The 16,590-nt window shown below is 41.4% G+C and overlaps 3 protein-coding genes across 6 annotated transcripts in view; all 3 read right to left on the bottom strand.

Moving 5' to 3' along the window:
- The window catches only part of LOC103137481 (regulator of G-protein signaling 12-like), a 46,329-nt gene extending 43,092 nt beyond the window's left edge, over positions 1 to 3,237 (bottom strand). For both annotated transcript variants that reach the window (XM_016671086.1, XM_007551230.2), the window contains exons 1-2: positions 3,033 to 3,237; positions 132 to 1,948 (exon numbers count right to left, since the gene is read on the bottom strand). In XM_016671086.1, the coding sequence (XP_016526572.1) occupies positions 132 to 1,892 (1,761 nt within the window). In that variant the 5' untranslated portion in view covers positions 1,893 to 1,948; positions 3,033 to 3,237. The remainder of the gene's footprint in view (positions 1 to 131; positions 1,949 to 3,032) is intronic.
- Positions 3,238 to 5,844: 2,607 nt separating this feature from the next.
- msantd1 (Myb/SANT-like DNA-binding domain containing 1) lies at positions 5,845 to 10,385 on the bottom strand. Of its 2 annotated transcripts, none has more exons than XM_007551233.2 (3): positions 8,315 to 10,385; positions 7,904 to 8,200; positions 5,845 to 6,503 (listed from the first exon to the last, which is right to left on the bottom strand). In XM_007551233.2, exons 1-3 carry the CDS (start codon positions 8,566 to 8,568, stop codon positions 6,191 to 6,193), a joined length of 864 nt encoding a protein of 287 aa, XP_007551295.1. In that variant the 5' UTR covers positions 8,569 to 10,385; the 3' UTR covers positions 5,845 to 6,190. The 2 variants fall into 2 exon arrangements, with proteins under 2 accessions (XP_007551295.1, XP_007551296.1); XM_007551234.2 differs by having other exon boundaries at positions 5,845 to 6,482; positions 8,315 to 10,383.
- A 1,062-nt stretch (positions 10,386 to 11,447) lies between these two features.
- Positions 11,448 to 16,590, bottom strand: part of dtx4a (deltex 4, E3 ubiquitin ligase a) — an 18,130-nt gene continuing 12,987 nt past the window's right edge. For both annotated transcript variants that reach the window (XM_007551229.2, XM_016671096.1), the window contains 6 exons: positions 15,108 to 15,169; positions 14,333 to 14,494; positions 14,170 to 14,231; positions 13,230 to 13,550; positions 13,051 to 13,140; positions 11,448 to 12,964 (listed from right to left, as the gene is read on the bottom strand). In XM_007551229.2, the coding sequence (XP_007551291.1) occupies positions 12,734 to 12,964; positions 13,051 to 13,140; positions 13,230 to 13,550; positions 14,170 to 14,231; positions 14,333 to 14,494; positions 15,108 to 15,169 (928 nt within the window). In that variant the 3' untranslated portion in view covers positions 11,448 to 12,733. The remainder of the gene's footprint in view (positions 12,965 to 13,050; positions 13,141 to 13,229; positions 13,551 to 14,169; positions 14,232 to 14,332; positions 14,495 to 15,107; positions 15,170 to 16,590) is intronic.

Raw genomic sequence — 16,590 nt, 5'->3', positions numbered from 1 at the left:
GTTTTAGAAGATCTATCAAGATAAAATGAAAAATCAGCCACTTTAAACCAGCACATCCACTTATTTGTAACTAAAGCTAAATATTTCATCTGTATTGAAAAGTGTGAAGAGAAAATATGGCAATATCTTACATTTCTGTAGCTGCCATCTGCCCGCTGTTTCTGTCTTTGTTCGAGAAACCTCTTGGTCCATTCCTCTCTAGGAGGCATCATGGCCTCTGTGGAGTGGTACCTGTCTGAGTGCGCCTGATTCAGTGCAGACGGAGGGTTATTTGTGGTGGAGTTTATGTTGGTGGATGTCTCCTGATTTACAGAGTCGCTGCTTAGGGTTTTAGGCCATTTTGGCTTCGAAAACCACCTTTGGCTGCTTCTTAAGGGATAAGCCAGAAAGTTTGGTTTTTTACTCAAGGGTAACGGAGGAGGTGGGGGCTTGAAATGAAACTCCAGCCTGGGTGGGGGACCTCCGTAGAAGCTTGTGAGAGAATCCGGGCCAGGTAGTGACTCTGAAAGGGAATGTGGGCTGGCACTGTTCTCTGGCTCAAGTTTTTGGCCATTCTTGACGGGATTTACAGGGGTGACGACCTCAGTCGAGGGATAATCCCATGGACAGCTTGGGAGGTGGGTCCCAGAAAGATTTGGGATATCAGAAGGGAAATCCCTGTCCGCTCTCTCCTCAGGGGGGGAAGAATTTTCAATCCCGCTGTCCCCGTTGCTGCTAGCACTGCCTAGCTTGCTGGTACTGTCGGTCTGCTGAGCCTCCATGTCCAGTTTAGCTCGAAGCCTTTCCACCGCCTCCCCCAGGTCGCTATATAGGACTGTTACAAAGTGTAGCACGTCTGGGGGAGTCTGAGGGAACTCGAGGCAGCCCAAAGAGTCTGGATCTGGCGTACAGTTAAAGCCAAACCGGCAAGCAATCCCTATGTGATCCTTGTGGTTTCCCAGGTCTGGGTCAATGAAGAACACGTGGCAGGACGCCCGAAGAGGACCATCATCTGGTACCCGGCCATTGATAATGTGTGCCGTGGTGACCAGGCAGAAGAAACGTGGGTCCTCAGCACAAACAGCTCCTAAGACAAGGTTCTCAGCAGGGAACGCCGCCAAAACGGCTCCTGCGTCGTCACACAGTCGAATGCAATCAAACATGACCTTCATCATCACGAGGGTGTGGGTATCTTGCTCTGTGCCCAGCTGTCGGATTCTCTCCCGAATGGCCTTTAAACAGTCGTCCTCGGTGTCACCGGTGTTCAGAATCAGCTCGGTGGAGCTAAGGTAGCCCACCACCAAAGTCATGTTTAAAACACTCCAGTCTGGATTGACTTCTTCGGTGTCGCTAAAAACAGAATCTGTGTCTTTAACCGTGGGCGTTTCCTCCTTTTTCTTTCCAGACAAAACATTGAATTGTTGTGTCCACAGCGACATGTCGGGCTCTGAAACTGGCCTCTGTTTAGCGGTTACACCGTTGTTAGGATCAAACGACGGTCTGCTTGGGTCATGCGATACAGCGCGGAGGACACCCGGCTTCTGGAAAACACTACTTTTTTGCTCAAACCCAAACTTGGCATCATTGAGGATGGGGTTCCCCATTATTCGTCGTTCTGAGAGCACCACCATATGCAGGGGTCCTTTGCAGCCACCAATCAGCTGCACCACAGTTTCGTGAGAAGCAGCGGAAACGTCAGCTCCATTGATGGCCATGATTCGATCTCCTTGTCTGAGTCCCACCACAAAAGCAGGACTGCCCTCCATGATGCCACTCAGCAAACACGGTTTCTGTCCTGTAATAGTAAAACCATATCCAGCCCGACCCCGGATGACCTCCACATCCCGGAGTTCACCAGTTGCGTTCATATCCAGACGCCTCCTCGCACCCTCAGGCTGCCCTTGGATCCTCATTTTAAGTCTCAAACAGAAAACCTTGAGATTGCCACCACTACTGTATTATTGTCATCCTGCAATCAGATGAAAAAAAAACACCTTAGATTTCACAATTTAAGCACTTACCATGCTCAAGTCCAAACATTTTAATCAATTTGCTAAAAATAAAGAGAGAGAGAAAAAAGATGAATACTAGCAGAAACTCGCTAAAGCTGCACCTATATTTATTCAACACTCATTGAAATTTATTTATATGGTCACATAAAACAAGTATTACAATAATTTTATCCATCACTAAATATGACTTACAATGACGACTGTAATCTCAACATTATTCAACCCTCTGCTTAAAATCACTTGTAAAAGTTCATACTTGTAAATCCGGTGCAACCAATCACATGTGTGAGACAGAACACCTTGAACTGATATTTCACTTCAAACTAGAAATATGGATAAGACAAAAAGCAATGTTCCAAACCGTTCAGAGAAGAGATTATTGTCTCAAATAAGTTTATAGAAAGGCACACATAATTGCATGGCATGCCATCTTGTCTTTCCCATTTTCTTTTTTAAAAAAAGGCATGAATTAAATTTATATAGATCTCAAACTAAAATAAATATGCACAAATTTCTAGAAACACCTTATGTTAGTAGTACATAATCTTTTGTTTGGACCCTGTGTTCAAAAATTTGTTTTTAAAACATAAAATAACTTACGTGTACCCACATCTAGCTTAACCTAATTTCATGCTTCAATTTGCTTGCTAAATAAAAGCTAACAAAAATTTGAATCAATCTTGCTTTACCAATTATCTGTCAGAGATGTAACAGGTGGATCTTTCATGCCCAAACACAGCTTTTATTACTCGCCCTGCTTCACCCCTACCTCCCTGGCCCTTGCCCGCCCCCCTCCCACTAAACAGAGCGCCAGCTGGCTTTTTACTCACCAGCACTTTAATGACAAACATACACTTTGGTTCAGCAAAGCACTGTTATTTTTGAAATATCCCAACTTACCACAAAAGGACAGAGTTGAACTTAGGCAAAATGCTAGTCATATGTTTCTCTCTTACTACAAAGAAAGCTTTAAAGCAACACAATTTCATTACTTTCACGCTTTAATTAAAACCTGTACAGGAAAAAAACGTATTGGCTTACCTGTTTCAGCGTTAAAAAGTTTCAATAAACCGCAGAATTTATGCGCACTCCTTGAAATAACTCCTTTAGTTTACGAAACTAATGCCAAACGTCCATATTTTCTTTCGGTTTATTTCTTTTTATACTATTTACAACATTGTCCTGCCGTGATTCAGGGGTCCATATGGCTTCTCGCAACAGCACCTCCTCCCTCGTGAAAATCACAAAGCGTCTTTGATTGTAACCATGACAGCGTAACGTCTCTCGAACACGTGACGCTACCCTTTGCCCAATCACCATGGCTGTCACATTCAATATTCAAACGAGTGGAGCGACGCTATTGGCTGACACAGGCGGCGGTTGAAAATGTTAATTTTGCTCTGAATTTGATCACATTTTAAAACACAGATTGTATTTCAGCGTCATTTCTATCAGAACTTTAAAAAAAAGTAGTAAAAGTTACACTGAATTCTGCGGCAAACCCCAGTAAACGTAACGACGGAGTACATTTCTATAAAGTTCACAATGCAGAAATAAGGGTAAGTTATTTTCCTAATTAAAATAGTAAATAAAAGCATATGTGTTACCTGGATGTTTTATAATCCTGTCGCATTTATTTTTCATGCTAGTGGTCCCGGCTTTGCTCCACACTAACACCATGAGTGTTGTGAAAATAATACCTTAGTGGTCAAAGGGCTTCAACGGTTGCACACATTGTTTTTCTACACATGTGCAGTGCAGCTTACGCTCCTACTCGTAAAGAAGGGAGGGACAGTGCTTATTTGAACAAATGTCATGTGATATCAGCGTTATCAGTCAACCAGGCCTGCTGATATACTTGGCTCCATTCATTATAGTGTGTGTGGGTGGGCACAGATATCATAGCTCTCTTTTAGAGTAAAAACACTGCTGCTTTTTAAGTAACACAGACCTAATATACTCTTAAGAATAAGCTAAAACTGGGGCGCATTACAAGGGATCACTAAGCATGTCATCTTTCACACTTTAAATCGAACAGCTAGAAAGTTTTTGGATTTTACACTTGCATCAAAAACTCTGGCAGTACTCTGTAAAAGTTTCTTAAACAACAGCTGGATATTCTGAATGTCTTTCCCAAGATGCAAACTTTGTTTTATTTTATTTTATTTTTAATTTTATTCCTTTTAGTAAGTTTTGGAATCCCTAATTATAAGCAATACAATACAGCAGAACAATACCATCCCATTTTTAAAAATATTTGAAAAAAAAGTACTTTAATTTGAAGCAATTTGTAAAAAAAAAAAAAAAAAAATCTAAATCCATAGTTATTTTTCACAAAAGCACTAGCAGCATTGATGTTTTATATCAAACAAATAAGATGAAAAAAAAAAGTATGTTTTTTTAGGTTGGCCAGAGTGTTTAGTTTTGCATGGTAAGCAATCTTTTTTTTTTATGATTGTCAGATGTCTCTTCGGAGGTTCTTTACAACTGAAAAGACAAGCAAACGTGCAGTTCAAGTAAAGCCGCTATTATGACAACATATAGGTTCTTTTGCAATCCAGGTTTGGGGTCAGCATGAAAGGGCAGTTGCATCTGTCACAAACCGAACCAAACCAAATACTAACTGGCTAGAATGACACTTGACAATGGAGAAGGGCCTTTTATGTGTAGGGTACTTTTTACACAGTGAACCACTACAAACATGTAAAATGTTTTAGGAGACAATTGAGTGTTGTACCAGTGCCAAAGGGAGATCATACTAAGTGTTAACACCACAGAGTATGACACAACAAGAGTATGACACAGTACCAGTCAGTTTGGCATAACTTGTAGAGCTGCACCGCAGTCTTATTAAAACTAAAGACACTGGACAAATGTTGAACAAAACATGAGGAATTGGTGGGAGCTGTTATAAGCAATAAATAATTCCTAGTGTTTCGAGACAAAATGAGTCACTAGACTAAAATAAGACAGAAGCAGACCCTATTTTTCTTGCTATGTTATTTTTGTCATGGAGTTCAAGTATGAAACTAACAACAAAACACACAAATAGACTGTGCAACAGGTGGAACAGTAATTTAAAAAAAAGAAAAGTTGCCAACAAGTAAAATAATAATGGAAAGATTACTTAAAAAACATGTTAATTAAATAAATACATAACTGATACTCGCCAGGGCAAAGGTGGAAGAGATAAGAAACCATGTACCATGACAGGGAACATTTAGGTGCAAGAATGAAGATGAGTGTGAAAGCAGCCAAAGGGGACGCAGACTTTTTTTGGGGAAGTACTCAGTTTAAACTAAAAAAGTTTGACTTACTGAAGAAAAACCTAGTTCTGAGACTGCTTGAGATGTTAGCACAGTCTGCAACCGAAATGAAGTTACACATAAATATTATTCATTTATATTTATATGAATCAATGAAACATGTCATGTTTAGCAGTTCCTTTCAAAGCAAAAGAGAAAAAAAAGGACAAAAATAGAAAAAAATTGACCTTTTGAATAAGGAGCGCCATGAAAGCTTTAATCAAACAAAAACACCTCTGCTGTACTCACAGCGATCTGAGTGAGACTCCGCTGTGCAATACTGAGGCACCAAGGCTAACTGTAATTATATCTAATCTGATGTTTGCAAGGAGGAATTTCCCACCGAAATTGCATTTTCAAAAGATTTGAAAACAAATCTTGACTCTAAAAAGACTTTGTGTTGGTTCTTCTTTTCTCAAAGCGCTTCCTTCAATGCCGGTGAATTCGATTTCTGCCTCATGATGTTGCAAATTAGCTTGTGTTGCTAAAGGACAATCCTGGTATGTAATTACAAAAGCCACAGCGAACAAAAAGGCAGGATTTCAAAAGACTGTTTGTAGTTATTTTAATTGGATACTTGGCATGTAATTGAGAAATATTTTACACAACTAGTTCTAAGCTAAAAAAAAGACTAACTATATTGTAACCCAACATACAGTGGATGCTAAAATTTAAACAAAGTCCTTTTAGTTCTTTTAATCATTGTTTTCAGGCACCCCCACAGAGTTGGTGAAAGTATCTTTTTTTTGGTAGTCCTTATCTGTGGTGTGATAACAGTTATTGTCTAAATTTGTATGTAATACTGCAGATGAGACATGGAATGAAAGAACCTGCTTTTCCTATGAGCGTTGGGAGATTCCGTGATTTTTTTGATTTTTTTTTTTCCCGCCCCTTTCACGGTTTCCCTGGATCTTTTGCCCCGCTCTGACTCCAAACCGCTGACGCTGAGCTGGGGAGCTGTACCATTTTCTCCAGGAGGTTCATCATCCTCTCCTGCAGCTGCAGACACTGGACCTGCAGGAGGTTCTGTTGATGCATGGATCGTCGGAGCTCCCGGCACGTCTCCTCTATCGCCTGGCTGGACTTCTTGTGCTGCTGGAGCATGGCCTGCATGACCTGCAGCTTCTTCCTCTTGAGGGACAGGTACTTTCTGGCTCGTCTCTTCCTGGCTGAGACGGGGTGGGAGCTGAGGAGCGGAGAGGAACATCTATAAAGGTTTACAACGATTTTAGATTGGAATTAGGTTTAGAAGGAATGATTACCTGTCAAGAACATAGAGTGTTCTTTAAAAAATAAAACAGACTAGTGATGAAAAATCTGTTGTAAGCCCAGTTAATAATGTTTGCCTATGTGAACTAAAAAGCGTCCTAGAACTCATATTTCAAAACAGAATCCCTCTTACTGTAAAACCAGTTCAAAAAAACTTTTGCTTTCAGTTAATTTTGCGCAAAATAAAATGCAATGCAGAATTGATTAATGTCTCGAAATTTGGCAGTCACCAGGAGCAGCACTGTTTGCATGTCATGTGATACTTATTAAATGTGTGATTGTTTTGGTTGGTTTGGTGCTGAAGATCACCAAAACCTTCAAACACCGATGATTAAAAATGAGCAGGCAGCTGTCGAGGTCCAGCGTTTCATTACTGTGGACATTCTTGCATTGTTTTGCTGTGGGGCGCTTTAGATGATTAAAAATCCAATTTAAGTTTGGGTTCAGTTGGGTGAAGGTACTTGTTCACCACTAGCCTTTAAAAAGGCATTTATTTAGTTTGTATTTTACTTAACTTTGCTTGATTATTTATTTATCTCTATTTTATCTTATTTCTTACATAGAAATACTTACACAATTCGTTTATATATTAGTATTTCATCTGTAATTTAGTGATTCTCTGTGATAGTTAATGTTTTATCATTTATTTGACTGTAATGTTACTTTTATTTTTATTTGGCTTTTATATCAAATATCTTGATCTTTGGCTTCCTAGAGGTAATGTGTGTTTTTCTTAATGAATTTGTTACTAAGTCAAACAACTCAATTAAAGCAAAAAAATATATAAATAAATAAAAAATACATTTTTTTTCTCTTAAAATGGTCAGGTGGGAGGCTAAAATTGAGTGTAAAAGCAGCTAAAGTTTAAAGACGCATCACCAAAGGACAAATCATCAAAATAACAGTGGAGTACAAGAAAATGTTATACAGTTGTAAGAGGAGTTGCAATACCAATAGAGGGCATAGCCTCTATTGTTATTTTTATGATTTATTTTTCCGAAATTAATACTCATTTTTTTCATTCTTTTGTATAAATTGAGAGATGCCTGCCTCACTTCCTGCCAGAATCATTTTAAATCTAAGTCTGCCAGAGGTAAAAAAAAAAAAAAAAAAAAAAAAAAAACATAAATAGATATTCTAAGTCCTAATGAGTATTTTTCTCAAGTGTGGCATTCAAATCCAAATCCAACAAATAATAACATAACAGTAAGGCAACAAATATGGAATATAAGTAACAAACAATTACAAGCAGCATATAGTTGAAAGAGCCTAAAATGTGTTGCGTCGCCTTACGATAGAAAAGCACGCTTGTACGCGGGTGTTTGGTTTTCCTGTTACCTGGAGCCCAGCATGTGCTCGCTGTCTGAACTCAAAGAGTCCAGCTCCTGCTTTATCTCCATCTCATCTGAGGAGCCAGTGTACTCTGGCAGGAATCCAATCACGCCCTCCTCCGACTGGTGGGACAAGGGGTTGTCTGTGGACTGGGACGAAGTGGAGGGACCGGCGGCCGAGGCCTGAAACTCCAGCGAGTTCACCCTGCCGTTCTCCAGAGGCTTGGAGAGGATCTTCTCGATGGCCTTGTAGTAAGGCCAGTCCGGCGTCTCCCCCGATTCGTTGGCTGTGGCCTTCAGTCTCCTGTAAGAACAAAGAAAGCGGAAGGATTATTACTTTTTTTTTTTTTTTTTTTTCAACTTGTCGGGCAACATCTGGACCTGTGGAGTCACAGCTGCTGGACATGGAAGCACTTGCCTGAACTGGAAGGACATGTTAGTGATTTTCATCTTGATCTCCTCTTTGAAGCGCTGCTCTCCGGTGAGCTGGAAAAACCTCTGGGACATCTTCTCGTAAACCTTGGCGTTCCTCTTGCTGGTTTTCAGCTCGTTGTGGAATTCCTCCCACACGTACAGGAGGGCCTTCATTTCGCCGTCGGTCCAGTTCGGGGCCCGCCTGTGTTTCTCGCTGTGGCCTGGCATCAGGTAGCTGAAACTATCGTCCACTGCCATTTTGGAGTTGGCTTCCTTCTCTCTATGTCTCTCTTTTGGCCTGTGCTGGTTGTGGGTTTCTCTCTCTTTTTCTTTCTTTCTTTCTTTTCTTTTTCTTTTTCTTTTTTTTTTTTGCAAAGATAGGAGCTTTAGAGCTTGAATTTGAAAGTCTTTTTACTGTTATAAGGGCTGGGTTGAGTCTGCAGGGAAGGAGGGATACATGTGAGAGAGCATGCACAGCCACAGCCGTCCTGCCTGCCTCTGCCCTTCCCCCTAGCCTAGCTGAAAGAGGACTCAAAATGGGGCCTAAGGCAGGAGAGAAATCCGGTTAAAAGCTTTTAATACTGCGTGATGTCACCGTGACATCAAGTTGCCTTGGCAACGGTGAGAGAGGGCCTTTTTATCCTCCGAGCCCCCTCCCCCTCTCCTCGCTAACCACTCCCATCCGCTCTCTCTTTTTTGCCCTCCATTCTGCTCCACTGGCAGCACAAAAAGCTTTTAGCTGAAAGGCAGCAGTGTGAGCACACCAGATTGCTGACACTCTTGAAATATGAGCCTCGAGGGAAGGGAAGGGGAGGGGTGGGAAAAAAAAGGAGCAAAAAAGACTAGCGGCCACGAATGTGTTGTTTCCTTGGCAACAGGGCAATGGATTTGGTAGTCAGCCAACACGCTGCTCCATTTAAAAGCTTTTAATAATAGACAAGCCGTTTTGAGGAGCTGCGGGGAGGGCGGATTTTGCTGCATCTGGATTTGTGCAGAAAGACGAGGCAGACAAACAGTTCAGACCCTCACAAAAAGAAAAGGAGGGAAAAAAAAATAGAAGCAAGTCGTGTCATTGGGGAAAAGTGTGAATCTCCGAAGGCTGGAATTTACAGGGAGAGACATCAGGCAAAAGAATGGCAACATGTGGTGATCAACTGCAGAGGAATATAGCCTGCTGCCCTTTGTAATCAGCTTTCTTTGCACAGCCGTGAGTGGTGGACAATAGCGCCCTGCAGGAGGGGTTTGTCTGACCAGTTGAGGACCCCCCCCGAACCCCCCAGCCTAGAGGTTTCTGCAAATCTTAATCTACTCTTTCACAATACATTTCTTTCTCTCTTTGCAGTTCCTCCCGTTTCTTCCTCTACTTCATGTTGAGATACACACCAGTGTGTCATTTTCTGCATCTCTTTTCCCCTTCCTTTGCTCTCTCTCCCCCTCCACCAAACCATAAAAGAGCGGAGACAGAGCGATGCAGTAATGGAAGTCATCCGTTATCACTTCATCTACATTAGTGCCACTAGTTGCTGTCGGTCCTGCTTAACCGAGGAGTGGCCCCATTAGATCCTTTAACCCATCTGCTTCTCTTTAACCCAGCAGACGGGCCTGGTGCTTCTTTTTTTTTTTTAACTCCTCCACATACTGAAGCATCACATCTGCCACTTAAAGCTCTGTCGCTGCAGAAACGAAGGAGAAATGGAAAGTTGATCTGAAAGGTTTTCAGCGTGAAGCGTTCTGGATCATCATCAGAGCGACATTTCTGGAACTGGCGCTGAAGTGGCCTACGTGTGCTGAAGCGCTCACAGTTTCTGTCGCGTCGCTGTCACATTTCATCCCGTGACTTGTTTCTTTTCCATAGCTGACTCTTCTTCTTCAAAGGCTGGGGACCTTTATAATTGTGTTTAGTTGCTTCTGTAAATTCCTCATTCATTATGGTGGAAGTAATCCCACCAGCTAATCCAGAAACCAGACTAATCTGGAGATAAACTGCTCATCCTGAGAGGAGGAAGTCAGTATTGTGAATGATCTACATAATCTAGCCATTTGCTGTACAAGGCTTTACATTTTTCATACACAGCAACTGATTTAGCAGAGACTACCACGTTTTTTTTTGTTTGTTTTGTTTTTGGTTTTTATAAACTAAGAATGATAAAATGTGAAAATTCTCATCCTAAGAAAAGTCAAGTAATGATCTTGCAAAGTAAATTTAAATGAATTTCTGATGGCTTAGTCAGGTAAGCGTTTTGGTTAAAGGGGTCTTCTCCTAACCCCGACCCACCATAAGCAGCTTTATCGTTAGTGATTGTCCCATTCTCTTTGCACTCAGATCTTACAGAAAAACAACAGGAATGCCTCTTGAAGTCAGAATATTTCTGAGCTCTCTGAACAACCCCGCATTTTGTGTCCACTATAGGTGCCATGCGTATAGCATGCTTATAAACCAATATAAACTATTTGGTCAAATTTCTCACGGTTTGTGTCTTATTACACCAGCGTTCAAGGGTAGTGCCTAAAAAAATATTTGTGAACATGTTCTTTTTGTTTGCTTTAATGCATAAAATTGAAAGAAATACATTAATATGCCCTTTCATTACCAATAGCTTTTAGCACAATACTTGCAACAAGAACGCTCACGTGAAAGGTTAAGTTTGGTCAAATCAACAAGTCTGAAAAGCCATCTGGGGTTTTACCAGATAAGAATCTGTAATGCTGTGGTCTTGCCTCTCTTTCATAGATGAGTCTAAGATTAATGTTTTGCAAATAAACACTAGGGGTGTGCTTTGGGTTAATGAATACCATGTAAAAAAGACCTAATCGCCACGGTTAGGCACAATGGAGGGTCTATCATCATGCCATTGCTCTCCCAAAGACCAATGGAATCTTGTTATAGTGCCATGACATTTTAAATGGAAATCTGTAAACCTTTGCCCCAAAATTCAAAATGGGTCATCACAAGGTTAACTAGCAGGGTGAAGAACCAAAGCAAAGGGTTGGGTGAAAAATCAAAGATATGGGTTACATACAAAATCCACTTTCTTCCATAAATATCTAGTACTTCCATACTGGAAGTGTTTACAATTAATCTCCTCAAGCATACTCACATTTGGACAAAAATGAAGATAAACCACGTCAGACTTCAGTTTGCTCTCTTAGAAAACAGTTTAATTCAAATCTGCACGTAAAACACATACTTACATAAAGTATCATAAAGTATAAATGTTGACCCACATCAGTATAACCCAACGCACCTCCAACATACCTCACAGTAAAACAGTCCACTTAATGCAAACTGACTTTGGCCAAAACCGAATCCGCATCATGATAGTCGTTTTGCACCTTCTTATGATTAAAAAGCGAACGTGACAAAAAATAAAATAAACAACATTGACCACATTCTGTAGTGTGACTAAAGGCTGGTGTCTTTTTTGTGTCTTAGACACACAAAAACCCATGAGATGCAAACGACCTTGTTTTCTTCTGCTGCTAAGTAGCTCTGTGCAAATCTGATGGCAGGCAGAGGGTTCTAAAATTTCAATCCTAGCTTTTTGGTGAATTTGCTCCTCCTCGTGGGACTATGAATGAATCACGGCTTTCGTCTTTTAGTCCTGAACAATAAAACACAGAATGCTTTTAAAAGCACACCTACATTGAGGAACAAATAATTAGGGAATGTTCACTTGTGAGCTTATCAAATACAAAATCCTGAAAATTGAGGTTCATGAAGAAAGTGAGTCTTGTGTACACCAGCACACTGTCGGCCCGAGCCAATAAAACAGTGAAACAACGTATAAAATAAAATGGTACATAAAATATAAAAACAAGAATGAGTGTAGCCAACATCATATATCAAGTATTTGTAATATACAAGAATACATTTATAAATCAGACCAAAAAAAAGGAATGCAGTTCTGAAAAAGTGCCACTAGAGGTCAGCAAATATCCATGCTCAGATATCCCGTTAAACATTTGATTTAACTCAAGTTAAAATGTTTTGCTTTGTTGACTAAGACTGAAAAAAACATAAAAGAAAAAAACAACAACATTTACCTTCATTTAAATTCCTCTCTGAGTCCAGCAAAGCAGCAACAGTGGTAAACATGTCAAAAATTACAAAAAAAAGAGAATAAAATAACCTCAGTTACATTCTCATCATGCCTCTCTCTTACGAAGTCTCTCAGTAAGAAATGACAGATCATTTTTAAACTACCGCGGACTTGTATAAGCCTTGCGGCCTTGTCACGTTTTCAGCATCAGAACAGCAAAAGAAATCTGCCTCCGTCGTCAGAAGCTGAAACTATTCCTGCAAAGTTTCTTTGAACAGCTGCTAATTCACAATCAATCTGTTCCCTTTGTCAGAAAATAGCTCAGAGAACTCCGTCATCAGTCTCATTATGTCAGGCCGTTTGTGCTCCAAACGTCTGTCGGCTCAGTCTCTGGTTAGGCACTCCTCCTCGGTGATGCCCTGAGCCCTCAGCTCCTCCAGCACGTTGTCCAGGTGGCCCGGGTCGGGGTACCCGTGGCCCGTGAGGTTGGAGCCGAATTCGGTCTTGTGGTGCACCTCGTTCCAGATCACCGTGTCGGACTCGCCGGTTGTGCTGGACGTGCCTACGGAGAAGATGAGCCTGCGGTCCCACGCTACCAGGAGGAGTCTGAGAACCTGAGCGAGGAAATTAAAAGTGAAACTTGCTCACTGGGTAATTACTGTGCTGGTAAAGTCATAAGGAAGAGGACATGTTTATTTACCTTGCGACCCTTCTCACTGTCGGGGAGATAACAGTGTCTGGGGAAACCACGCGCTGTGAACGGCTTTCCTGGATTTGGGTGCTCAGGGCCCTGAAGTACACAACATCCCCAAAGTAATAAGCACTAAAATCCCCTCTTCTGCTTACATTTCTGCTTTTCAAGTATGTCCCGACTCTCACCTGAATGCCAGGCGGGATGTTGTAGATTATGCGGATGGTTTTGCAGTCGGGATGTCCCGGCAGCGAGTGGGGGATGACGTGGTACTCCATTTTGCCTGGGGGCTGGTTGCCCGTCTTGACCCCGTAGATGGTCTTGCAAGTGGGGCACTGCAGGCTGCCGTCCTTGTTGCCGTTGTTGTACATGGCAACAAGACACTGGAGGTGATACTGGTGACCACACTGTGCCAGACGGCCCACTGACTCGGCCCGGGAGATGCCACCCACGCCGGGGCCCTTGTAGCCCGAAGGTCCTGCCAGGGCCTCCATGCAGATGGTGCAGTCCTGACGAGGAAAGATGAGTCAAGTTTGTATTAGGAATCCATCCATCTTTGTCCATTTCATTATTTCTGGAGACATTTTGATATTTTGTGACTCTACAATCACAGATTTCAATGTCTTTTATGAATTCATAACTGTATTCCCTGATTATGCTGCGAGTTTGGTAAAACCTCTGAGGCTCTCAACGCACAGCTGTACTGACATTGAGGTCACATTACGCCCAGGTGAACTTACTACTTGTTGTACTTCTTAAAGGAATTATTTGCAGTAAAAACTTTTCCAGGGTATTCAATGAAAAGGTGGACTCTGCTCTCTGTTTACAGTTTGCACATGCTTGGCGTAGGGGATACACCAGACATGTCAGAGAGGAATCCCCCAAAATATATCATCCTCTCTATGAAACATGGTACTGACTGCATCAGGGATGCTTATCTTTGCAAGGGACGGGACGTTAATTAGAAGATATATAGAGCTAATCTCAGGGTAATCCTAAAAACAACTCAACATGTCACCGACTTAAAAATTACTCCAATTGTGGCAAACTTCTATTACCTTTTAAACAATTAAAGTACACGAAGTCAGAACAAACCAAAAATACATGTTTAACACAAGGCAAACTCACCTCCTCTGGAGGATTTCGGACTTTCTGAAGGTAACGCTTCACCACTTCCTCTGGTGTTTTGCCTGTGAGAAAAAAACAACAAAGATAGACGAAGCTTATTATAGGTTTTGTCAGTCAAAAACAAGTCAAAAACAAACACCGCAGCACAAGCTGAGAGGCCCACCTTTTCGGGCTTGCTTCTTTGTGGTTTTGCGGCAGCTCTGGCTCAAGCCAGGCACAGGTTTGATGTCGCTCTTGCTGACAGGTGGGGGGTGGAGTACCAGCTTAGGAGGGCGTGTGAGGCAGACAGGAAGTCCCGCAGCACTCATCAGGATGCCCGTAATACCTGCGAACAGCCAGTGAAACGAGGTTACATTTATCCTGCCTTCGAAATACAGTACCTTGCGAAAGTAGCGATGCACCTTCGACCTTTTATCATCTGTACGTCTTATTTGTCAGAAGTAGTTCATAGTTGTGAAATGGATGGAAAATTACATATATTTACCATTAAAACTCCAATAACTGTGACATATTTGTGTAATTAATTCCCTTGATTCAATATAGTTTTGGTGTACGTTCCAGCTCTGCACATCTAAAGACTGTCTCTCCCAGACAGATTCAACCGAATACAGCAAATTTCACAGCTTACCTCCTATTATAATTTGGCTTTACATCTGGACTTTGACTAGGCCACTTTAATACGTAAATATATTTTGAGCGAACCCATTCCATTGCGTCTGATCGTAGCTCCTTCCGTATATTTGCTTTGTCCCCTCTGTGTTTTGTGGCAATCAGCAAACATAACTGTATATGGAACTTCATATAGGTTTCTATTAACAATAACTTTCCACTTTCCCATCCACTTCATAATTATCCCACTACTACAGGTTTTTTTTTTTTTTTTTTTTTTAATCAAAGCAGTTTAATGTTTTTTGATGAGGCTGTTTGTTTATTTTTACCTGCCAGGGCAGGATGCACAGGGCTGGATCCATTCAGGTTCTTTACTGGAACTGTTGGCACTCTGAAACACGAGAAAAGCACAAACTCCTGTTAATCCGCAGACACACAGCTGCCACAGAAGGAAGCCACATGACCGACTGGCCGGGTCAGCTCAGCACAAGGCCGAGCCGTCAGATTCTGATGAGTCACATGTAAACAGGTAGAGCTGCAGCTGACTGCAGCATATGCTCGCTTCCGGTTCAATACGTGTCACCAGGTTAAGAGGCTTGTTGCCGAGTCATGTGGAGGCAGGAGCAGATGCTGCGTGTTAGGACTCGACATACTGTCCTATAACTCATCCAGATTTACCACTTCAAACTGTTAAGGGCTTAACAGTCTGATCAAACCCTTGGCTGATTGAGATGTTACTGAAAATGGCTTAATATATGAACCATTATTTAATAAAAACCAAAAACAAATCTTGTACTGAGCGACATTAATCATCAGATTAAACATTTGCCAATCACAGCGAGACAAACTTTTAAGTAAAAACAAAAAAATCTGAATCTCCTACCTTTGATTTGTGTTTAATTTACATCATAAGCATGATAAGTCCACATAAGCATCTCTTTCACTGCGTCTGCTCAATACGAGGTGAAAAATCCGCGCAAATCTGCAATGTGTCTCACACAGTCTGCGAGGAACACCAGCTGTCCCGTCCGAGGCGTGTACTTACGGTCTGCCATGTTTAATAACAGTCATCGTCCTAGCTTCAATGCACCAAAGAGTCGAGATGTTCCAGCAACAAACGTCCACTGGTGGGACTGTTTTTCTTTCCTTAACGCGGTACGTGAACCACCTCTGTCTCTGCTGCACTCTTCCTCCGCTTGTGTGCTGCTGTCTTACTTCTCCCCCCTGCTTTTAAAGGGCTAAGCCACCTGTTCCCATCTGTTGATTAAACTCCGTTTAGAGGCCAGCGATTGGCAGCGGGAGGGGATTACCTGTGAATTATCACGTCACTCTGCCAGGCGGCCAAACGGCTGGCAGGTAGAAGCTCAAGCAGCAGCATTCAACGTCAAAATCGACACAGATGTAGACATATTCCACCGCTATAAATGAAGACTGAATGTGAAATATTTCTGGGGCTCATAGATATTAGACTGTAATCATAAAATGAGTACTATTTGCCTCAATTTATGTAGCTTTTTCTTTAAGTGTCAGCTGTCCTCTATAATTTTTATGCAATCTGTCAAAAACAAACGTCTGCTGGAGGAAAATATACATTTTGAACGTTAGAAATGTTTAAAAACTGTCTGTCTTAATTTGTGTGCATAAAGTAATCATAGGTATGGAAGTCAAACTGTTATGTTTTTGATTGTTTTTATTGATTGATTTGAGTTTTTCCAAAGAGAATTGATCATAAAGCATAAAACAGGAATGACTTTTAAACCTGGTATTGGAAGGTAAACTTTCCATACATAATCAAAGTTATATATATATATA

The sequence above is a fragment of the Poecilia formosa genome, unplaced genomic scaffold (genome assembly GCF_000485575.1).
Source record: "Poecilia formosa unplaced genomic scaffold, Poecilia_formosa-5.1.2 Scaffold41, whole genome shotgun sequence".
In the NCBI taxonomy this organism is placed as follows: Eukaryota; Metazoa; Chordata; class Actinopteri; order Cyprinodontiformes; family Poeciliidae; genus Poecilia; species Poecilia formosa.
This window is presented reverse-complemented; position numbering and strand designations above follow the sequence as displayed.

Bases quoted from the DNA above. Each gene is read 5' to 3' on its own strand.
- msantd1 (XM_007551233.2), bottom strand. From the start codon at position 8,568: ATGGCAGTGGACGATAGTTTCAGCTACCTGATGCCAGGCCACAGCGAG. The intron at 8,201-8,314 runs GCAAGTGCTTCC...TTGTTCTTACAG, and splicing joins AACATGTCCTTCCAGTTCAG to GAGACTGAAGGCCACAGCCA. The intron at 6,504-7,903 runs GTAACAGGAAAA...AAACCTTTATAG, and splicing joins GAGCACATGCTGGGCTCCAG to ATGTTCCTCTCCGCTCCTCA.